General features: G+C 38.7%; 1 protein-coding gene across 2 annotated transcripts in view; it reads left to right on the top strand.

Moving 5' to 3' along the window:
* The window catches only part of LOC126972797 (putative inorganic phosphate cotransporter), a 28,615-nt gene extending 4,436 nt beyond the window's left edge, over positions 1-24,179 (top strand). For both annotated transcript variants that reach the window (XM_050819852.1, XM_050819853.1), the window contains exons 3-10: positions 1,029-1,214; positions 1,944-2,082; positions 12,086-12,309; positions 18,329-18,481; positions 18,981-19,113; positions 20,948-21,069; positions 22,394-22,513; positions 23,887-24,179. In XM_050819852.1, coding sequence (XP_050675809.1) covers positions 1,029-1,214; positions 1,944-2,082; positions 12,086-12,309; positions 18,329-18,481; positions 18,981-19,113; positions 20,948-21,069; positions 22,394-22,513; positions 23,887-24,087 — 1,278 coding nt within the window. In that variant the 3' untranslated portion in view covers positions 24,088-24,179. The remainder of the gene's footprint in view (positions 1-1,028; positions 1,215-1,943; positions 2,083-12,085; positions 12,310-18,328; positions 18,482-18,980; positions 19,114-20,947; positions 21,070-22,393; positions 22,514-23,886) is intronic.
* The last annotated feature ends 932 nt before the right edge of the window (positions 24,180-25,111 follow it).

Below are 25,111 nucleotides of genomic sequence, written 5' to 3'. Positions count from 1 at the left end.
CTTAGTCCAATTTAACGTCTAAAGCTCCTTTTCGCTCCGTGTTCAATGTAACTCACTGCAGTAACGTCTGTGACGTTTTAATCTATCTCAGCGGATCTCCTTCGTACGGATAGGAGCCATATAATATAATCTACGAGTAGTCCTACACAGTTACTCGAATCAGACATCCCATAGTTTACAAAACATATTATATTTGCTGTAACTTTAGATCGATCTAATAATTAAATTGAATCATTAGGAGTATAATTACTTAGTTACATTTATTATAACATATTATTTCTAATGGGGTTGAAATAGTTTGTAGAATTGTTAAGGTGGCTTATAAAATTTTGACTAATTTAAATTTAAATGCTTCCTTGTAACACTAGAGGATTCACAGGACGTTTATTTTAACATTTTTTTTTATTAATTACACTTAATTAAAGTAAGTAAGTAAAAATTGAAATTTAGTTTAGTATGAAACGTACAGTCATTTGAAATAGTAATTATAATATAGCGACGAAGTAAAATCCGGCTAAGTTTTAAAGCGAACAGGTGCTTAGTTGATTACGGTAGTATCCTGAGTTTAAGGTTTCGCTATACTGGTTATTGTCAAATCAAATGAATATTATCACTTTATTCATATAGGTCATAGAAATGACATTATCTTTCATCATACCACGCCTCTTGTATCACTTCTTCTTCAAACGAGTGTTCCGATGAGATGTTTCATCTGATTCCTTCACCGAATTCTACCTTCGCGCGACACGCTACAAATTAGGATCTCATCCCCACCATCTGGATGTGTTGCGGTCCACGTACTACAAAGCTGTGGAGTTAGCTTCCATGTGTGGTGTTTCCGGGACGATACGACATGGGCACCTTCAAAAAAAAAAACGCGTACACCTTCCTTAAAGACCAGCAATGCTCCTGTGATTCCTCTGGTGTTGCAAGAGAATGTGGGCGGCGGTGATCGGCCGCTCGTTCGTCCACGTTTTCCAAAATTAAATCTAAATTAATTAAGTTAGATTATTAAAAATTTGTTTTAGTATCCAAAGTTTGAATGGACGAAGCAGATTCAGGACACAATACAATCTTCGTTTTTCTGGGGCTACATGCTGACACAGATACCAGCCGGCCAGATCGCTCATTATTTTGGAGCCAAAGAGATGCTGACTGGAGCACTGCTGATCAACAGTGTCGTATCCTTGCTCCTGCCGTGGGCAGCCTTTTATGTACGTACCATATATGCTAAGATGTAGTATTTATATTTGTTTATCATTGAAATGAAAGTATAAAACTTAAAAAAAATATATTTATATCGACACTTTCAACATCCTATGCTAGATTAGATTTATTATCTTCTGGAGTTTTACCAGGTTTGTGGGCCATTATAAATTGGGCTACTTTACATTACAAGGGCACCGCTGATCTTCTCACTATAAGAAATGTAAACGTACGTTAAGAAAAGTGCACCTTCGTCTGGCAATTCCCTCATGGCTCTCGCGGTTATCATATCCAGGTGCCCTATTTTGATCTAGCTTTCTGATCTGACTTTGACTGTACAATATTATATATTTTTATTGAAAAGAGCATAAAAAAGAATGTTGGGAGAGTTTCTTGCGCCGCTTCTTCTCTCTCAGAGCGTCATTTGTTTCCGAAGCTGTAGTAGTATCTAGTATATTAGAAATGACATCAAAAAGAATTCTAAAGGAATCAATTTTGAGAAAATAAATGTCTTTGTATGCCTTTTTATGATCGTTTATTATACTTCCTATTTCGAAAAACCATTGGGGGATCTAACTGATGTGTTTCTTTTAGAGGTGTAGTTACATAAAGGCCGTATAGATCTGTGATCAGGGTTGGGTTGAAATTCTTTAGATAATATTAGTCCCATGAAGGGAAAAATATAAGTTTAAAATTTTTAGATACTTCGTTTTAAAGTATACTTGTATTGATTGCAGGGTGGATGGGTGTGTACGATTATCTGCAGAATTCTCCAAGGTCTCAGCCAGGCTTGCGTTATGCCAGGAATGCATACAATATTTGGTAAATGGGCACCACTTCAAGAGCGGGGACGACTTACAGCATTTGCTTACGGAGGTAGCTATTTTGTAGCTTGAAAGTTTATGCTATATTATTACTTTAATACTATGTGGGTACCACACCTCCTTGGTTTGGCACATTCGAGTGGTAACATAAAATATCATACACGTTGCAATAATCACCATTTTATTTTTGTACTTCACCATGTACATTGTTTGACAAGAACTTCGAAAAGTACTCGTGCAAGTGCAAGTGCAAGTGTAAGTGCAAGTGCAAGTGCAAGTGCAAGTGCAAGTGCAAGTGCAAGTGCAAGTGCAAGTGCAAGTGCGGGTGCAAGTGCGGGTGCAAGCGCAGGTGCAAATGCAGGTGCAAGTGCAAGTGCAAGTGCAAATGCAGGTGCAAGTGCAAGTGCAAGTGCAAGTGCAAGTGCAAGTGCAAGTGCAAGTGCAAGTGCAAGTGCAAGTGCAAGTGCAAGTGCAAGTGCAAGTGCAAGTGCAAGTGCAAGTGCAAGTGCAAGTGCAAGTGCAAGTGCAAGTGCAAGTGCAAGTGCAAGTGCAAGTGCAAGTGCAAGTGCAAGTGGCAAGTGCAAGTGCAAGTGCAAGTACAAGTGGCAAGTGCAAGTGCAAGTGCAAGTGCAAGTGCAAGTGCAAGTGCAAGTGCAAGTGCAAGTTCAAGTGCAAGGTTCATATAGATTTTATTTAAGTCCTTCTCGTGAATATTTATTATTTTTATTACATTGATAACCTTTAAATATTTTAATTATAAAAATTGATTATGTGATAGTTTGATTTTATTTAATAATTAAAAAAAATATTAATGCAACGGTGACAACGGTGACAACGATGACAACGGTGTCAACGGTGACAACAGTGAAAGCAGTGACAAAAGTGACAGAAGTGACAGCAGTGAAAAAAGTGACAGCAGTGACAAAAGTGACAACAGTGACAACGGTGACAACAGTGACCGCAGTGACAATACTGACAACAGTGAAAATATTGACAACAATGAAAATAATGAAATTGTCGAAAAATTCGAAGTACTTTTCGAAGATTGGTATGGTATAGGGGCTCCTGTTTCCGCAATTAAACCACTAGTATTCAATTATCAGAATCTAAGAAATATATTATGATTTGTGGTGACTTTAATATTAACTTATTAGAAAAATCCACCACAAGTATTAGATTCAAATCTTTGTTTAAATCATATAATTTATCAAATATTTTCTTAGACCCTACTAGAGTAACCAGCACCTCTAAAAGCTGTATTGATAATATTTTCACTAATTATAAACCTATTTCTCAATAAATAATTAGTAAACTGAGCTCAGAGATTAGTAGACTGAGCTGAGAAGATGTACTTCAACTAAAAAGTTTATGTTTGTTCCGGTATACAATAGGCGAATGGAGAAATATAGAGGCAATGTTTCAGAAAAACTCTCAAACTTGTATTTGAATTATAATAGTACTCCAAATGAGATGTATGGTAAGTTATATAAGATAATTAAAACAGAGTTTGCTTCTATATTTACTTCAAAGACAGTCAACTCGGGTGGTCTCTTATCATTTAACAACTGGGCAACAGCTGGTATTCATAGGAGCAGACAACGGTTATATGAACTATATATTGAGAGATCATCATGTAATCACGATGTATCTTTCCTTGTATATGTGAAAAATTATTCAAAATTATTTAAGAAAGTATGTACTATTGCTAAGTCAATGCATATTAGAGAAATAATTAAAAATGCTTCAAATAAAATAAAAATGACTTGGAAAGGTATTAACTGGGAATCTGGAAGAGCGAAAGACTGCAAGTTTGAATATAATCTAATAATAAACAATACAAAAATCCACTCTGAGCAGGAAGTAGCTTTTGCTTTTGAGAAATTTTTTTCTGACATTGAAAATGTTAAGGAATGTAAACAAAATTTCAAATTCAGTGTTGTTAGCCCAGCAGAAATAATTAAAACTTTCAGATCCTTAGAAATGAAATAAAACTGCTGATATGATACTTATTGATGTCATAGCACCATATCTAGCACTAGTTTTTAATAGCTGTATTGAACATGGCGTGTTTCCTGACCTCCTGAAGTATAGTAAAATTACACCAATATTTAAATTGGGACTCACTTCTGACCCGAATAACTATTGCCCTGTTTCGGTGTTGCCCACCCCTAGTAAAATTTTTGAAAAAATTATTTTAAGCCAAATGCTTACTCACTTTAACACTTATAAGTTACTTCATATAAAACAATTTGGCTTTATTAGGGGACGCTCGACTACGGATGCAGGTGTTGAACTCATCAGGATTATTTTTGAGGCCTGGGAGGAATCACAGAATGCACTTGTTTATCTAAGGCTTTTGATTGTGTTCAACATTCAACGCTGGTCAGGAAGTTATGCCACTATGTTATAAGAGGATCTGCACTCGATCTTCTGATTTCATATTTAAATAATAGGATTCAGAGGGTCGAGGTGAATGGCAGGAGATCTCCTGGGACTCCTCTCGGTATGAGGGTATCACAAGGGTCTATTCTTGAACCCTTCCTCTTCCTAATTTATATAACTGATCTACCTTACCTTGTAGATAAAAAACACAAGGTGGTATTGTTTGCGGATGACACTTCACTTATATTCAAAGTGAAACGAAGCCAAGTTTTATATGACGAAGTAAACAATGCTGACATCGTGTACTGGTTTAGCGCCAATAACTTATTGTTAAATAATCATAAAACCAAATATATTAAATTCACCGCGCCAAATGTCAAAAATGTAGATGCGAATATTTTATTAAATGGAGAGGTGGTAAAACCAGTGGAATCTGCTATATTTCTTGGCATTATTCTTATTCCAAATTGCAGTGGGGCCCCCATATTGAAGGATTGGCGAATAGGCTTAGTTCTGCAGCATATGCGGTTAAGAAAATCAGACGGCTAACTGACATAGATACGGCGAGATTAGTATACTTTAGTTATTTTCATAGTATTATGTCCTATGGTATATTGTTATGGGGCAGTGCGGCCGATATTAATACTATCTTTGTGCTGCAGAATCATCGCGCAATTTATAACCTAGGTCCTAAAGAATCATTAAGAGAAAAATTTAATGAAATAAACATTTTAACTGTTGCTTCTCAATACATTTTTGATAATGTTTTGTATGTTCATAAGCACATTGAGGAATTTTCTAGAAACTGTGACATTCATAATGTTAACACGAGGAACAAACATAAACTTGTTATGCCTACTACTCGGTTGGGTCGAGTTAGTAAGTCTTTTGCTGGGCGATGTATATGCTTCTACAATATGATCCCAGAAAATGTACAAAACAAATGTGTTACGAAATTTAAAAGAATTGTTAAAAAACGTTTGTGTGGGAAAGGTTATTATAGCATAAACAATTTTGTTAATGACACCACGGACTGGGATTAAAGCGAACACCCTCAGGCTCTTTAATTAGAAATGTTTATTGTACGATACTACATTGTAATACATATTTTATATAAAAAAAAGCCCGCTGAGTTTCTTGCGCCCATTCTTCTCAGGTCTGAGGCAGTCTCTTTTGAATGGGTGGTAGATTTTGACGTTCAATAAGTGATTATAAATCCTATTTTGAATAAAAATATTTGAATTTGAATTTGAAAAAGTATGGGTGAATTTTGCGTGCAGTAATGGCCAGTTACTCCAACCAGCCTAGCTCCTTCCCGAAGTTCAGAACATTCCTGGGGTGTTCACAGACTTCTTGGAGCGACCTCGTATTGGTTAAGGTTTTTGCCCGTTGGTTGGCCACCCCCGCACATTCCAGGATTACGTGAGCGACCGTTTCGTCTTCGGTCAGACAGCCTCTGCACTCAGGACTGTCCGTTACGCCGATTGTGAAAAGGTGTTTTTTTAGTGATGTGTGACCCGTTAGGATGCCCACCATTATACGGATGTCATGTCTGTTGAGGCTGATAAGTCTACGTGTCAGTTTAGGTGATAGTGCAGGTATCGCCACCTTCGACTGTCTACAGCTTGAGACATTCATCCATCGGGTGTTGTGTAGGTCGTTGGTGAGAGAGCGTATCCATGAGCGCATTTGGCTGAAGGGCAGTGGCAGAAGTGGCAAAGGACCAGTCACTATATTATGCCGATGCCCGCCTTGCAAGCTCATCCACTGCATCATTACCCAATGAACCACTATGTCCCTTGATCCATTGCAGAGTTACCTGGTTATAAGAGGCAACTTGCTCCAGGGTTTGGTGACATTCGTGTATTAGTGCTGAGTTGTGTTTGGTACCCTTCAGCGCTGTTACTACCGCCATACTGTCAGAAAGAAATCTGATGCTGTGATTTCACCTTTGTTCTTAATATAGCGCTGGCGGCTTCCTTAATGGCTACGCACTCACATTGGAAGATGGAGCTGTGTGTGCCCAAGGGTATGGAAATGTTTATGTTTAGTTCCTGTGAGAATATGCCGGCACCAGTTCCAGTAGCCATTTTCGAGCCGTCTGTGTAAATTCTTAATTCGTTTACACCTGACTGGTCAGCATCTTTCTCATATAGCTGTATGTGATAGTTTTTATGGAAGGTATGTGTTTTAAGTATCTTATCACATGGTGCCTTACAGAGTAGATAATCCTTTGTTACCCTATTCCAGAGCTTATCTATTAGGCCGTCGTTATTCTTCCATACACCCAACACAGCTTTAGACGTAGAGTCGCCATTGTCGCTTCTTGTTGAAAGTGTATGTCGAGTGGTGTAGCCCTAGAATAGTTTCAAGGGCCGAGTAGGCGTGGTGCGCATGCATCCTGTTATGGCTGTGCAGGCCAGCCGCTGGAAACGCTGCAGCTTGGTTTGTACTATCACAAGCTCTGTCCTGGGCCACCACGCTATTGCTCTGTAGGTTGGTCTGTAATTGGTCTGATGACTGCTGTATAGAGCCATCTGCTTATCTTTGAAGCAAGACCCCAGGTTCTGCCTACGAGTCTTCTGCACTGCCAAAAGATGATGCATGCTTTTTCCAGCTTGTGTTCAAGGTGTTTGTTCCAAAGCAACTTACTATCCAGCATAACCCCCAGGTATTTTACTTCTTTAGTAAGGCTTAGTTCGGTGTTGAACAGCTTTGTTAATGTTAGATTACCAAGGCTGCGTTTGTTTGTGAATAGTATTAGTTCCGTCTTTGACGGATTAGCTGTAAGTTTGTGTTGCGCGCACCAATCTTCCAAAATCTTAAAAGCAGATCTCATGAGGCTACATAAGACGCTCTCGACTGGTCCTGTTATTAGAATGGCGAGATCGTCAGCATAGCCCACCGTGTGTTTCTTTTTGTTTAGCCTTGTGATGAGCTCATCTACAACAAGGTTCCAGAGCAGTGGCGAGAGTACCCCTCCTTGTGGGAAGCCCGTTGCCACAACACATCTAGTACTGGTGTTCACAGTGAATCGTATCGCCCTAAGCCTCAACATGCTGTCTATCCACCCGGCAATTGTAGGATCTATATCATGAGCGGCTAGCGCTCGGCCTATGCTAGTGAAAGAGGTTTTGTCGAAGGCGCCTTCGATATCAATAAAAGCACCTAAGGTTGATTGTTTTCGTGATAATTCGTTCATTGCGAGGGATGTTACGCAATAGAGTGCGGATTCGCTTGATCTGCCCTGAGTATAGGCGTGTTGGTTGTCATGTAGCGGTTTTTGTATGAGGGCATTTTCCCTAATATCCCTATCGCAGAGTCTCTCTAGAGTCTTCAACAAAATTGATGTGAGACTGATTGGCCTGTACGATTTGGGGTTTGTATAATCACTTTTGCCGGGCTTAGGGATAAATACCACTTTTACCTCCCTCCACTGGAGCGGTATGTGTTTGTAGGCCAGGCATGCCCTGTAGATATCAGTTAAATGCGCTGCCAGCGGCCCTATACCGTTCCATTGTAGCAGTCCTGGGAAGATCCCGTCCAGGCCTCCTGATTTAAATGGAAGAAAGCTGTTAATCGCCCACATTACCTTGTCTTTGTCTACCACCCTGTGAGCTGTTGTCCAATCCGTTTGATCCGGTGTGTTGCTCTGCGACGCCAGTTTCTCCCACGTCTGGTTGTTGGTGATGCGGCATCCAGGGAAGTGAGTTTGCAGGAGTAGTTCGCAGGTTCGCAGGACACCGAGTGTCGGATTTGGTGTATGTGCCGTCAGATTTTTTCAAGCAACCTAGATTACGCTCTGGGTCACGTGAAAGGATGTTTTTTACTTTAGCTGCTTGGTTTGTGGATTCAATGTTAGTGCAGAAGCGTCTCCAGGTTTCTCTCTTCCTTTCGCGGATGCGCCTCTTGAAACGATATTGGGCCTGTTTGTATGCATCCCAGTCGTCTGGTGCCCGGGTATTTTTGGCTCTGTTGAACAGCTTCCTTACTTTGCAGCGCAGCCTATCTAGCTCTGGACCCCATTACACACTTTTGTCGTTTGAGCTGGGCTTTGTCGAAGTAAGAGGACACGTCTGTTCATAGCAGATCATTTTCGAAGATTTTGCGAAGTACTTGTTCAAGTATTTGGTGAAGATTCGACGAGTGAGCTCTGAAATTGGACTGATATAACAGTCCAATTATATATAAATATATAAAACGAAATTTAAAAGATTGGTTAAAAAATATAAGTAGAAAATGAAGGTGAATTTTAAGTTAAGGTGAAGTTGAAGGTATTATGTTAAAGGTGAAGGTGAAAATGGAGCTGTAATTGAAGGCGAAGTTGCAGGTAAAGTTAAAGGTAAATTTGAAGTTTAAGTGAAGTTTGACGTTGAAGGTGAAAGTGAAGGTGAAGTTGACGTTGAAAGTGAAAGTGAAGGTGTGTGCTCAGAAGTGCTCAGTTAAGTCGAGTTCGTAAGTCTTTGTACATGTCCCTGTACATGTTTTTGTAAAATTTACTTGTTCTTCTAATTTTACTTAATAATAAATATGGTGAATGACAATGACGAGAGAGATGATCTGCATGGCTGTTGTATATTCCTGGATTATGGTGTATTTCAACGTCTTTTTGATAACAATATAATTATCAAAGTCACAGTCATAGTAACAGCATTTGTCACGAGAAGTGCTCAGAGGAGCTGTTCAAGTTGATTCCAGCAGCCGAATTCCATCTCTCACTTTACGTCAAAATGCACAATACTTCCCGCAACACGTTGACGTCTGGTTATCCAGATCTGCGTATTTTTGCACAGTTGCTTTGTGGAATCAATTACTGGCTGCTGTTTTCCCGAACCGATAAAACTTAAGGACCTTCAAGAAAAGAGTATACTCTCACCTTAAAGGCTGGCAATGCATCTCCTGACACCTGTTGTAGCGGATGTCCATGGGCGGTTGCGTCACCACTCTCATCCCGTGAGCCTCTTGCCAAGAACTTTGACAAGAATTTCGACTTCTATGCGCAAGTGCTAGTACTTCTATTTCGACTTATTTTTCAGTAAATAAATAATATAAGCGGTGAAAGTATGAAACTCAATTCAAAGATTTTTTCGTATTAATATATTATGTATATATACGTATAAAATATACGTAGGTCACACTAAAAGTTTTGCGTAACGTAAAAAAACAACATGTTACAACCAAAATATTATGTTTATTGCTTTTCAAAATACCCTGCTTTATATTTTAAATATTATTTCATGCGTTCGAATAATTTTTTAAAACAGGAAGACCACAGACCTGAAGGCATGTTTTCTACGTGCTGATTGAACTCTATCGAAGCCTCTTCGGAATTGGTAAAAGTGAAACCTCTCATCAAAGTTTGATTTTGGGGAAAATACAGAAATCACAGGGTGCTAGGTCGGGGCTATGTGCAGAATGGGTGACGAGTTGTGCTTTTTCGGAAGCTAAAATTAACTTAGTTTTGATGGCCGTGTGGGAAGAAGCATTGTCATGATGTAGAACGCGGCTTTTTGGTCGTCTTTCGCAAACTCTTCTTAACACCCTGGGAAAACAAATGGTAGAATAAAGTAACACACTTTTGATCTTCAAGTGGAATTGTAGAGATGGAACCCGTTTCTGAGATCGAAAATGGGATCTTTTTTTTACCAACGTTTCTCGCCTGCCTTACACAAGCTTGGTGTTCTTTTTCAGGTTCAAAACAATAAATCCACGTTTCTTCTCTAGTGGCAATGAAATAAACAGCATTAGAATGTCTGTGGAACGCAAGCCTGCTTTTGCTCCGCTGTCAGTTCATGAGGGATCCAACGAACTTTCCGAACTTTCAATTATTCATGTAAAATTTTCTGAATTTGGCTCTTACCAATCCCCAATAGTACTCGAATTGTCGCATAGGTAATCCGTGGGTTTTCTTCAATTATTACCGCTTATCAGTAGCCACATTATTTTTGTTGACGGCAGTTGAAGACCGCCCTTCACGAAATTCGTCATGCAAGGAAACCTGACCACTCTCAAATTCAGCAAATCGCGATAGTCATAATCATAATTCACGGTCATGCTCAAGCAAGGTGCTTCTCTCCCAAAATTTGAACATGAGCGGCACAGTGTTGCGGAGAGAGAGAACTTTTAAAATCATAAAAAATCACCGCTCTAAAATCTTTTCGACCTTATTCCATTTTCGTTGTGTACGTAGAACTTTGATGTGTGATAAAAAACAATTGATAAATGATTTACCGCCAATTGCTAAGAACGTTGCAACGTTTCGAAAAATATAACATTCAAAATTCAAATAGTTCCGATTAGCTGGAAGTGCAAAACTTTTAGTATGCCCATGTATTTCTCTACTCGAAGTAATGCCACTCGTTACTCGTTAAGGTTATTTTTAATAGTAGAACTTAAAGGGCCTGGACCCAGCAAACTTCATGAAGACATTTTATATAGTTTGACAAGGAATCGTAAAAAATCGTCTGAATCGCGGAAAATTTGTAGTTATCTTGGCAGATACGGAGGATATCAGAGGATTTCTAATTGTAGTTCCTGTAAAGTTAAAATCGTTCCACGACCCCTAACAGGTTTTGCGTTAGCATGGAGATATTGATGTTCTTTGTGTGCGTTCCATGGGCAAACAATAGGCCTGTAGTTAGCCGATTCCAAAATGTCTTTTTTCGATCTGATGTACAATCCTATGCCTCTTATCCAGAGTCCCGCAGTCAGAATGTCTATGTGACGAGGCGCCTGGAAGCTTATAGAGCCAGTTGGTTCCAGCGCTTAGTATTGGCAGTGAATGGTTTATGAGGCTGTCAAAGAATGAAAGCATAATAAATAAGTTGTATTCATAGTATGTATAGAATATAATATTTAAGAGATATTTGATATAAAGTATCAAAAAAGAGCGAGGTGAAGTGTATAAGAGATATCAATGTTAGGATTAAGGAACATAGATTTAAAAATTAACTGATCATGGGTGATTTGTCGAGAAAGTATAAATTTATATTCCGTAATAAAATCGGAGATATACTAAAAAGGACTAAGTCATATGGACCAGACAAGAGAGGTAATAATTAATGGTTTGAAAAAAGCCTGGATTTAAATTAAAAAGCAAAGAAGCCTGGTATTTCGAATATGAAGACTATGGCAAATGCTACTCAAAACCTCAGCCTCCCGTTAGCGATTTGCTAAACAGGTTTGATTTTTCTTTTAGCTCAGGGATTAGGAATACATTTCTGCTCAAAAATTCTCACTCAACCACACAAGATATTTGAAAAAAAACATAATTTAACACTTATTTTTATCTATCTAAAATGATTAAAACTTATAAAACTCCACAAAGTTATAGTTGTGAACATGCCAGTTATAATATGGAGTAATAAACGTGTCAACTACGGGTACAACTGCATTATGTATAACAATTATTATTCTGCGGCGGAACCCCCCAAATTTGAAAACGCACTCAGATGTAGCTTAGGATTGTATTCTAAGTTCACAAGTAAGTAAGTATTCACAGTTAGCTCAAATTAGTACCTGTCATAGCTTATGCGGCATCAAGAGACGAATCGTAGTTCTCTACTCTTTGATACAGTGATTTGAGGAATGGCTGGTCTATCCACTACACTCTTTTCCCGGTTATCTACTATAATATACATAAGGTTTGATGACATGATTAAATAAACCATCAGGACAAGCACTGGGCATAGTTCTGGGGTTGCCTATCACCGGGTTCATATCGGCGTCGCCACTGGGATGGCCTGGGCTATTCCGGTTCTACGGAATCCTGTCGGGAGTAGTTGCAGCGGCGATGTGGTGGCTGGGAGCTGACTCACCGGCGCAGCACACTGCTATATCAGCCAGTGAAAGGAGATACATTGAGGAAGATTTGGGTCAACTTGGCGCTCACGGAAAGGTATGTGTTTTTTTTTATTAATCACTGAAATGTCCAAGCAACTAAAGCGTCTTTTTTCTTTAGACAGCATAACGTGCCGCAACCAGAGCGGTCAAGTCTACCTATGTATTTATTGAGTGTAATCTGTGGAAGGTTGAATTAGCTTCTCAAATATGATACTAGTACTGATGACTATACTTAAGCAATGAAATGAGATAAAATTAATTTATTGCGTCGAAAACAATATACATTATAGATCTTAAATTTATTGTAGTGTCTGTAACATTTAAAAAATCCTTAATGCTATAAAAGTTTTTGACAATTAACCGTTTGAACAGGAGTCCAGTAAATCGTTTCTATGGTAAGTTTTTCATTTCTACAGGTAGATGATTAAATAATTCTATACACATTGCGTAGGTATAATGTTGTTCTGCGACAGTGGCCATAAACCAATCTATCCGGTAATCTGGTGGAACGAGGATTTAATTCAATCACCCTTTTAAATAAATGATAATTTTGATTTACAATTTTACTTTTTAAATGTCAAATTATTTAACTTTTTAAATAAGATTTTACATGAACTGGTTGGACCAACTCCACATAGACAACGAATACATTTTTTTGAGCAACAAATGCTTGATGTACTCCTTGTGCCATTTCCCCAGATGAAAAGGCCGAATCTGAGTACTGCACCGACCTATCCATGGCATCCCATTAAAGATAACATATTAGAAGCCATTCTCCTCAGTCTTCTAAGGACATACACAAATCTATAAATTTTAGAGCATGCTTTATCAATGTAATCAAAGAAATTATGGTCCTTATCTAAAATAACACCGAAAAATATAGTACTGTCAACTTTATCTATATTTCTTCCATTTTAATTAATATATAGTAGTAGTATCCGCGTAGATTTAGAGGACCGCGTCCGCATCTATGCGTGTGTCTACAGGTCCCATAGTGGTAACGCAGAAACGGATCACCTCATGGGCTGCGTTCAAGCGGCATTTGATGACGTGCTTGCTCAGATCCCCTCCGCTGAAATCGTAGTCTTGGGTGATTTCAACGGGCACAATGCCGAATGGCTTGGATCACGTACCACAGACTACGCAGGGCGATCTGTGCATAATTTTGCATTGGCGTATGGTCAGTCCCAATTGGTTGAGTCGCCGACGCGGCTCCCGGATGTGGATAGCCACATGCCGTCCTTATTAGATCTTCTGCTGACTACACATCCCGATGGTTACCAGGTCTCTGTCGACGCCCCTCTCGGAACGTCCGACCATTGCCTGGTCAGGAGTGTAGTGCCTATCCGACGCCAACGTCGCAGACCACCAGCGACCCGCCGCGTTTGGCACTACAAGTCAGCAGATTGGGATAGGATGCGTTCCTTTTTTGCATCCTACCCTTGGGGCAGGGTTTGTTTCCTTTCAGATGATCCTAGTGCCTGCGCCGTTGCAGTAGCCGATGTGATACTGCAGGGCATGGATATTTTTATACCAAGCTCTGTAGTACCGATCGGTGGCAGATCACAGCCCTGGTTCGATGCGTCAGTTAAAGCAGCATCTGACTGCAAAAAACAGGCATATCGAACTTGGGTTGCGGCGCTGGGCTCAAAGGATCCGAACTGCAAAGTTCTGAAGAGGAAATATAACCGTGCCTCCAGATTTTTTAAGCGGCAAATCGCCCGTGCAAAATCGATGCACGTCTTCAAAATTGGCGAGCAGCTTTCCAGTTACCCGACCGGAACACGCAAGTTCTGGTCGTTGTCGAAAGCTGCTCTTGGTAACTTCAACCAGCCGTCCATGCCGCCGTTGCACATGAGGAATGACACCCTGGCCCATACGGCAAAAGAGAAAGCCGATCTCCTGTGCACTCTTTTTTCCTCCAACTCGACTCTTGACGACAACGGAAAAACACCGCCGACCATCCCGCGGTGTCAGAGCTCCATGCCTGAAGTACAGTTCCGACAGAAAACTGTTAGGCGAGCTCTGTTTTCGTTGGACGTCAGGAAGTCGAGCGGGCCGGATGGCATTTCTCCAATCGTGCTTAGAACGTGTGCCCCTGAGTTAACGCCGGTGCTAACGCGTTTATTCCGGCACTCTTATTCAAAAGGCGTAGTCCCTGATTCATGGAAGTCAGCCCTTGTCCATCCGATCCCAAAAAAAGGAGACAGTTCGGATCCGGCAAACTACAGGCCTATTGCTATTACCTCCCTACTCTCCAAAATTATGGAGAGCATAATTAACCACCAGCTCTTGGTATACCTTGAGGGTCACCAGTTGATCAACGACCGGCAGTACGGCTTTTGCCATGGTCGGTCGACTGGCGATCTTCTGGTATACCTAACACACAGATGGGCGGCGGCTATTGAAAGCAAGGGGGAAGGCCTGGCAGTTGGTCTGGATATAGCGAAGGCCTTTGATCGTGTATGGCACAAGGCGCTCCTCGCAAAACTTCCATCATTTGGGCTTCCCGAGAGCTTATGCAAGTGGACCTCCAGCTTCCTCACTGGGCGCAGCATACAGGTCGTTATCGATGGTTATTGCTCGAATCCAAAGCCCGTGAACGCTGGAGTGCCCCAAGGCTGTGTGCTATCTCCCACGCTGTTTCTTCTGCATATCAATGATATGTTGGACACCGCCAACATGCATTGCTATGCAGACGACAGCACTGGTGATGCCGTATACACGGGCCATGCAGGTCTCTCTCGGGAAAACGTCGACCAGTGCCGGGTGAAACTTGTGTCTTCTATCGAGTCCTCTCTCGAGAAAGTCGCGGAATGGGGTAAGTTGAACCTTGTCCAATTTAACCCCCAGAAGACTCAAGTTTGCGCGTTTACCACTAAAAAAACCCCATTTGCCGTATCACCGCTCTTCGAGAACACTTCCCTTAAAGCCTCGCCTAGTATCGGAATACTGGGTCTCGAAATCTCAAGCAATTGCCAATTCCGTGGCCATCTGGAGGGCAAAGCCAAACTGGCTTCAAAGAAACTGGGCGTCATAAATAGAGCACGGCAATACTTCAAGCCGGCCCACATTCTAGCGCTCTACAAAGCGCAGGTCCGGCCTCACATGGAGTATTGCTGTCATCTCTGGTCTGGCGCACCCCAGTATCAGCTCGATCCATTTGACCGCGTGCAACGCAGAGCAGCTCGAATTGTCGGGGACCCAGTACTCTGTGAACGGCTGGATCACTTGGCGTTGCGTAGAGACGTCGCTTCATTGTGTGTCTTCTACCGTATTTATCACGGGGAGTGTTCCGAAGAGCTGTTCAACCTGATTCCTGCCGCCGAATTTCACCTTCGCACGACACGCCACAAGTTACGATATTATCCCCATCATCTGGATGTGTGGCGGTCCTCCACAGTGCGGTTTTCAAGGAGCTTTCTTCCTCGTACCACGAAGCTGTGGAATGAGCTTCCTTGTGCGGTGTTTCCGGGACGATACGACATGGGTACCTTCAAGAAAAGCGCGTACACCTTCCTTAAAGGCCGGCAACGCTCTTGTGATTCCTCTGGTGTTGCAGGAGAGTGTGGGCGGCGGTGATCACTTAACACCAGGTGACCCGTACGCTCGTTTGTCCTCCTATTCCATAAAAAAAAAAAAAAAAATTAGATCAGATTCTCTACGTCATTTTACACATAATGCAGATACTTTGTTTTCAATAAATTCACAACTAATTAATTATTAACAAGCCAATTAGTAATAATTTTCAAAGTATAGTTAATGTCTGATTCATTTATATTCATTTAAATTATTAGTATTTGACGACATGAGAATTGATATATCATCGGCAAACATAAAACAACGGTGTTGAGTTATTTTTTCAAAGTCATTAATATTAATAATAAACAACAAAGGACCCAACACCGTTCCCTGAGGAACTCCACTTTTAGAGTTGGAATAGGATGACTGATGAGTTATTACTTCTTGCTTTACGTATACCGCGTTTATTTGCGTACATTGCCTGCGTCCAATTAAATATGATTTAAACCAAGTTAAAGCAGTGCCTCTATTGCCATACCTTTCCATCTTTCCTAGTAAAATATCGTGATTTACGGAATCGAAAGCTATAGACATGTCAAAATATAGAACCGTTGCCTGTTTTCTGCAATCAAGATTCTCAGTTACTGACTTCAATAGGTTAAAAATGGCAAACGATGTGGATTTACCCTTTTGAAATCCATATTGATTTGGTGAAATAATATTTAATTTTAAACAGTTATTCATTAGTTTTAAGTACATACATTTCTCGAAAATTTTAGCAAAGATAGATATAGCAACATATTATGAGATAATGCATAATTATTATGTAATCCTCCTATTCTAGTCAACAAGTGTTTTTTATTCAAGTTGTCAAGGTGAGTTGTCATTCCATTTGGAATCGCGACTAGTGGGTTTTTTAAAAAATGCAAAAGTTATAAACAATTTACTAAAAATATGGGTTTGGTTTTTGCAGATATATCAAATACTAAGATCTTCAATCTTCTATCAATCTTTTTTGCGATATTCACATGGTTTTCTTCATATCATGAATCTTAATTATCTTTACAGTAGATATGAATATGCCATAATCTCAATGGCGTGTGTTTACAGAAATCAATTGCAATTTAATATAGATCATGACAATATTCAAATGGTATAATCGCAATATGTGCGATGGAGATATTCCGCTTGAAAAAAATACGATTGGCCAGTGCCTGTTTGGCTCTTGGCACATCGTCCGCGTCGACGAGTTAGACTATTTTGTAGGTCTTAATTCTGGCAATCTATCAATCCGTCACACATCAAAATTTTCATTTTACTGCATGAAGGTACCATTGACTCGAAATTACTACCATTTTTATGGAAACTAACGAAACGAAAGTGCTAATCTTTCAGTCTTTACAGTCAATAAAGAGTTGATTGATTAATAGAATGTGCGAAAGTCTCACTCTGCAAAACCAATTAAAGAAATAGGGACTCTTGCGGCCATACAATAAGGTGTAATTCAGATCGCACAGCGCTGCTAACGTACATTTTTATTCCCCTAGAAGTTGCCTCTCTTGCTATGGCGTGACTCTTACCTCTTCTGACGACATTAGGGTTGACTTCTTTACCTAAAACTGTACCTACGTAGTTTAAGGCGATCTTATAAAGGTCAGCTTTTTCTATAATATATTAATTAGGTATGTAATCGAAATTTTAAATCATTACTGTTTCGTTGTCAAACCTACATTAGTATATAGGAAATAAATAGGTAGCTATAATGAATGGTAATTTCATTATAATAATAACCACCTTAAATTAGATTATTTCAGCGTCTTATGGACGCTTAAAAAAAAAATTTGATTTGGATTTGGATCGCAATGACCTTTAATATGATTTGCTTTATTTATGATTATCCATTTTTAAAATATCGGTCGGATCGGTGAAGGAGGTGACAACAAAGCCTGCGCGTGTGTCACTGCTTGCTCGCCCTGTAGACAGAATAGGCCGCCGCATGTTCTTACGATTTCGTTACCTACACGGGGAGTGAGACAGACCTGTAAATACTACCATTGCTACACACTAAATGGCTTATGGAAATACAAATAGAGTTTATATTATAGTTGTGTGTGGTGATGCGAGATTGAGTATGAATGAGTGTGCGCTGCGCTTTTACTAGAGCCTTTATTAATGTGATCCATCTGTAACCATGATCAGTTTTCATAAGTACATGACCATAAGGAGTTTTGTTTTTAGATCTTTTAGGACTGTCTTGGGAAATTGTCGACAATTGGGAAATTTTCTATAGAATCTTTTCGTGATAGTTTGCAGGGTAAATTGAAAATAGCTTAGTTTAAGAAGGGGACTACTCAATTTGGCCGCCCGAATGAAACTTTATCCATAAATCTCAGTAGGTTTGTTTAACTTTCGAGCTTAGCACGATTGGCTATCTCGAGAGGCATGGGTTGAATTCTACATCGTTCTAAAATTTGTATATATAATAGATATTTTCTACATTGTAAAACGTTCTTTTTAATTTAGTTTTAATAAAAACTTAATTTCTCTTTCAGAAAAAGAAAGCAGTTCCGTGGGGCGAAATTCTACGGAGTCGCGGTCTATACGCCATCGTAGCTGCGCACATCGGACAGACTTGGTGCCAGCTGACGTTGTACACGGAGGTCCCAGCCTACATGGATAAGGTTATGGGCGTCAATATCAAAGCGGTGAGTAGGTAATATCCGTGTATACGCGAAGGGATACCTTTAGGATCCTTTCAAAGACAACAACTGTCGTCCGTGACTTATCCTTTATTATTGTCGACACACGTCCTGCCCAAGTGTCTAAATTTAGGATTTCAATGGATAGCGTGGCAATATCACAAGTCCGCTCAAGACAAACATATCAAGCTGCCATGCCTAGTCCCAGCTACTAGTGCATTTGAATTGTTTCCCAATCAAGATGCTGCACTATCTTCCCCCCTGTTTTGTATTTTTGCAGTGAACCGTTACTTTTATTTATATTAATTGTTGTGTAAACATCAGAAAATGTTAAGGTTTTAGTTTTATGTGATGCTTCTAATAATGAACCTCTCCAGGAAACCTCTATACGTGAAGTAAAGTTTTCTATGTCTGCCAGATAATATAGATACAGAACGGGTTTCAAGTTTACGTTGAGACGAATATGAATCCAGTCTTAAAGTCGCTCATGATATTAAAATTACAGAATAGCCTGCTCACAGCGCTGCCGTTTCTCGTGATGTGGTTCACGAATTTCTTCTTCAGCTGGTTCACGGACATGCTAATCGTTAAGAAAGTACTGAGCGTCACAAATACTCGGAAATTAGCGAATTGTATGGGTAAAGTATCTATCATTTTGAATGTTTCATACAACAAACGACCAATGTGTATGTGTATGTGAAAATAAAATAAAAAATAATATAAGAATTTATGTAATATTTTTTTGACACTACAAGGATGCTACGATTCGAGTTATTTACATTTACTCCAAATATTTTTCTTAATAGTTTTTATCAATGTTGATAGGAATTACCACAAGATACCAATAATAATAAATTTTACTGTACGATTTTACATTGTACCCATATTCTTACAAAATAATGAAGCCCTTGCTAAGCTGAGTTTCTTGCGCGCGTTCTTCTCATGTCTAAGGCTTTTCGAAGGGGTGGTAGTTTTTGACTGTCACTAAGTGATATGATATCTTATTTTTAATAAAAATAATTGTAAACTAGCTGACCCGGCAAACGTTGTCTTGCCATATTAATTGTATTGATCTTTTGCTTGCTAGTTGATAAGAGATGGCGCTAGTTGTATTCATTAGTAACAATCACACTTCTTTTATATTTTGTATAATTCACACTTTAGTTTTATAAATTATAACCTATTTGTTATTCTGGTGTGTAAGCTATATTATTGTAAAGTTTCATCAAAATCTATTCAGTAGATTTTGCGTTAAAGAAGTTCAAACATACATCCAGACATACAAACTTTCACATTTATAATGTAATAAGGAAGAATTTGAAATTATCTGCGGAGAGCAGGTCAACTAGTACCTGCCGTGCTGACAGCAGTCCCCGTGACATCAGCATGGTTCCGTGGTTGGTGATGTTGGTTATCTTACCAGTGGGAGGCTCCTTTGCACAGGATACCGGCTAGATTATGAGTACCACAACGGCGCCTATTTCTGCCATGAAGCAATATTGTTTAAGCATTACAGTGTTTCGGTCTGAAGGGTGCCGAAGCTAGTGAAATTACTGGGCAAATGAGACTTAACATCTATGTCTCAAGGTGACAAGCGCAATCGTAGCGTCGATGAGAATTAATGGGTTTTTAAAAGAATCCTGAGCGGCACAGCATTGTAATGGGCAGAGCGTATCAATTACTATCAGCTGAACGTGCTGCTCGTCTCGCCCCTTATTGTTATAAAAAAATTTGGAGCAACAATTTCGAATCAAAAATTTTCCAAAACATTGCGGACGGGACGCGTCCATCATGCGGGTTGTAGAAGGGCTGCGGATATGAGACCAATCAATTCGCATGCCACATAACGTAAAAAACCCGCGTTTCAATTATAATATTTTGAGATGGATGCGTGCCTCTTACAACTCAACAAAGTTATGATCAATTTAACTCCACTGTGGCGTAAAACCAAATTGATGATCCAATTTTCTTTAAGACTTGTGAAATGAACAGGTTGTTATATTATATCATATTTATAAATATGATTGAGTTCAAAACCACTTTATGAATGTAAAAAAATGCTAGTAAGTTGGATAAATTCACTCACTTATACAGAAACTGAAGAACTTTTAACACGATCATAATATTAATTTAACATTCATTCATTCATTCATCACAAACACACATTGACTCACACACACTTCATAATACCTCTCACACCTTACTTATCACTCACAACACACCCAATGCACACACCTTATTTCTTACTATATATACTTTCTAGATATACTTCTTAGTAGTTAGAGTTTGATTGTCTGTAAATAATGTAATAAATATTAATAAGCTATGGAAGTGCGGAGTCTTCTAACACAGGCGCTATAGTGCCTAAAAGGAGGCTACAATCATGAATATTCATTTATGTACATACTTGCTAAAGAAAATAAACATTTTGTATTTGTAAAATAAATACAATTAATATTAAAATTGTTTCAGGAACAATCCCAGCAGCGATAGGACTTATCTCTTTGGCATACGCTCCGAAGAATGTGTATGTTGTTGAAATAATTTTGATATTCATCTGCGCTTTCAAAATATCATGCTCTGTTGGTTTTCAAGTAAGTTTATTTCATTATTATCTTAAATATTAATGCATTAATAATGTTATTGTAAAACTGTACTAAAGGTTAAAACACAATCATATAAGAAATATGTTGCATCACTTTACATATTTTATTGTAATTGAAATGATTTGTAAATCGATGGAAATGTAAATCTTGATTTAAAAGAGTGGTAATGAGTTTCTTGCCACTTCTTCTCATTAGCTCAACCCTTTACGAAGTAGCAGTAGATTCAGTAATATTTTTTTACATTCATAAGACGTGTGTTTTAGTGTCATTTCCGTGACGTATATGATAAAGTGATTTAGATTTTATATATATCCATATTGTCCGGTAATTAATATATAACCTTGAAATGGCTTACATTACTTATTAATACTTACGGCCGACCCAAAAATATATACGTGCCAATGTAATATTTCGATTTTTTATGATAGGAATCTTCTTCAAAACGACCTTTAATAAATTAATTCCAATGGATATTCGTTGTTTCAAAATTTAAAATAAAAATATATTTTTGTCTAGTTCAGATTCAAATAGTACCTATGAAAAATCATATTATCTAGAGTAATGAAATATTACCATTTATGTGCACAAGGAGCAAAACTTTTACATTACATTACATTACATTACATTACATTACATTACATTACATTACATGACATGATATTACATTACATAGCATTAAGCATTACATTTACATAGTCCATGCGTTAACTCGTGAATGGGTGCTGCTTGTGGTGCCAGGTCAACCTGTAATCGTTAATAAATCATTGTATATATTGCATGCAATTACTAATTGTGACAGTAATCACAACCATCATGTTCACGAAGTATCCTTACACAAACAATGAATTCAATCTCTTAAGGTTGATGCATCAAATATACGATAATTTATATTTATACAGTTAATTCTTTATTAATTTTTATTAAATAATTTATATTATACGACTCATATATTGGATGCAGAACTTACAAAATAATTTGTTATGTATATTGTAGCCATTGTAAAATACTCTATTTGATTGAGAAGAGTGGCCGTTGAGTTTCTAATAATATGTTGTTCTCACGAGCTCAACTATTTACGAACATATGGTAAATTCAGTAATTGAATGGAAATATTTGTAGTGCCTAATTGAATAAAGTTTATTTGACTTTGACTTTGAATTTGGAGATAGGTAGTTACGAGTTGTAGACACACATCACATAGCCAAGTACTAGTGAGATAGATTAAAAGTAAAATGCGTAAGGGTGTAAAGTCTTTACACAAATAATAAATTAGACCATCATTAAATTTATTATACTTTTCATTCTGTTTAAGGTGAACCACATCGACATCTCCAGCAACTACTCGGGAACCATGATGAGCATCAGTAACTTCGCATCGAACCTGGTGGGATCGCTGGCGCCTCTCGCCGCAGGGTTCATCCTCACCGATGCCGTAAGTCTGTATTTCACTTTTGGTACCTCTCCACGTTTCAGGGACGACTGCTTAGATAATTTCACACTTACGGTTTCGATACCGAATCGGGGAGTGAGACAGGCCTGTCATTGTAGTGACAGAGACGTGACATGCCATAGGTGAGTCGACCTCTTACCAGAGGTAAGCTAGCTATACCAAGCGTGCCGCAATACAAACCAAACCATATCCAAATTCAAATATTTCAATTAAAAAAGGGATTTAAAATCACTTATAAAACGCCAAAAAAAAATTAATAAAAATGTAACTTTTACGCAAAATTTAATGTGTGTGTATCCTATCGGACTGCAGCGGGGAGTCAGACAATGCGATGTCATATCACCCAAGCTGTTCGTCGCTGCGTTGGAAGATGTCTAAGCTTCTATGGACTAATCTTCTATAAACTGGAATGGACTTGGCGTCAATATCAATGGCGAATACATCACTCACCTTCGATTCGGAGACGATATCGTAATCATGGCAGAGAACATGGAAGACTTAAGCAATAATACACACGATGGCTTAAGTCTTCAATACAGCTTCCCAAGGAGTAGGTCTCAAAATGAACATGGACAAGACGAAGATCATGTCAAATGTCCATGTCGCACCTACTCCCATAATAATTGGGAACTGTACTCTCGAAATTGTTGACGAGTACGTCTACCTTCGACAAAAATCCAAAAAAGTCACTCGTCAAATCCAACTCGGATGGGCAGCGTTCGGGAATCTCCGTAAACTCTTCCCAAATACCACAGTGTCTGAAGAAGAAGGGTTTCAAACAGTGTGTGTTGCCATAACTTACGGTACGCAGTCGTGGTCGCTAACTATGGGCCTGATGAGAAAGCTTATGGTCGCTCAGAGGGCAATGGAGAGGGCTATGCTTGGAGTTTTCCTGCGAGAACGAATCAGATATGATGAGATTCGTAGGAGAACCAAAGTCACACAGCCCAATTATTGCGAAACTGAAGTGGCAGTGAGTAGGGCACATAATTCGACGAACAGATGGCCGGTGGGACAGAAAAGTCCTCGAGTGGCGACCAAGTTGCAGTGTTGCAGAGATGCAGTATTGGCCAAGATTGCCGGAATACGTTGGATGAGGGTAGCGCAGGATCGATCGTCGTGGAGATCTTTGGGGGAGACCTTTGTCCAGCAGTGGACGTCTTCCGGCTGATGGTGATGATGAATCTCACTTACGAATATTTAAGTTGAACTTATGAAAATTAAGCTACATTTGATTTATTTGAAACTTATTTTTGCTTATAATATTTTAAATTTTTGAACTTTCTCTCTTAATTCACTATTACAATTGTTTTTTCTTATCAATAAGTCGCTGATATATATGTGGTTACTTCCAGACAGACGCGAACCTGTGGAAACAAGTATTTTTCCTATCTGCAACAATCGTTTTTGTAACAAACTTGATTTACGTACTAATGGGAACTGCGAAGCCCGCAAAATGGAATGACATTCACGAGGAGATGGACGGCCCCGAGACGGAAACCATGTTAGAGCGTGCTGAAAACGAGACCAAAGATAAAGAGAAAAACTCATATTAATATAGTTGTGTATATATAAGTTAATTCGCAATAGTAATATTAATAACGAAATTCATTAGGATCACAAAATATATTAATGAAAATATATTATATAGTTTTTTATTTATTATTCAAACAAAACAAATCTTATAACTATATTTACAATACTATGACTACATAAAATTAAAACTATCATTACGTGGAAGCGTACCAAGAATACTGGCAGCATTCCCGCGTTGGATAGCAAGGCTGATCTGTTCACCGAAATAGCTGCCAGCGCTTGGGTTTCGAGTAGCCTTATTGAGGCGCGAAGATAGTATTTTGAACATTCTCCGCGCCTCTGGGCCCCACGGGCCAAGTGTCTTGACTCACGGCACAAAGATGTATAAAGAAGAATATAGAAGTTTCTCTTTCATTTTAAATAAATTTTCATTTTTAATTTATTTTATATTTACTTATACGTCTTCATAGACCGCGACACCTGAGAACATGAAGAAAATAATAGCGGCGCACTTTTAACCTCTATCTTCAGCAAAGCACGCACACCAAAGCATAGTATCATATATATCGTGAGTGTAAGACGTAGCTTGTCATGCGTAATATAGTTACAATTATCGACATTTATACCATAAATATAAAAAGTCAAAAATATTTTATTTAGGAACCGATCTTTTTCTATAGTACTTTATTCTTGCTTTTGAAAAATTACAAAGTATTTTATAAGCCAATAATTTATAAATAGTTTACTTATATATCAAATGGCAACAAATGAATAACAGTATTGAATCTTGAAGTGGCTTAAAATAATAGTAGCTGTCTTTTCAGGTGGAAAATTTAAATCCTTACATAATTCTTGTTTTAAAAAGTTCCACAACAATTTTGTTCCACGTCATGGTCGGGGTAGGGAGAGGCTATAAATTCTGGTAGGTTGGAATTTCATTAAGGGCTAAAGGGCTACCTCGATAACTTTGAGTAACCTTTTAGTATTTTTTAATGAGTGATAATATTTTATGGTCCTGAAAGAGCTTTGATAATTTCCTGGCTC

The sequence above is a fragment of the Leptidea sinapis genome, chromosome 27 (genome assembly GCF_905404315.1).
Source record: "Leptidea sinapis chromosome 27, ilLepSina1.1, whole genome shotgun sequence".
In the NCBI taxonomy this organism is placed as follows: Eukaryota; Metazoa; Arthropoda; class Insecta; order Lepidoptera; family Pieridae; genus Leptidea; species Leptidea sinapis.
The sequence above is the reverse complement of the archived record's forward strand: the minus strand, read 5'-3'. Positions and strand labels throughout refer to the sequence as shown.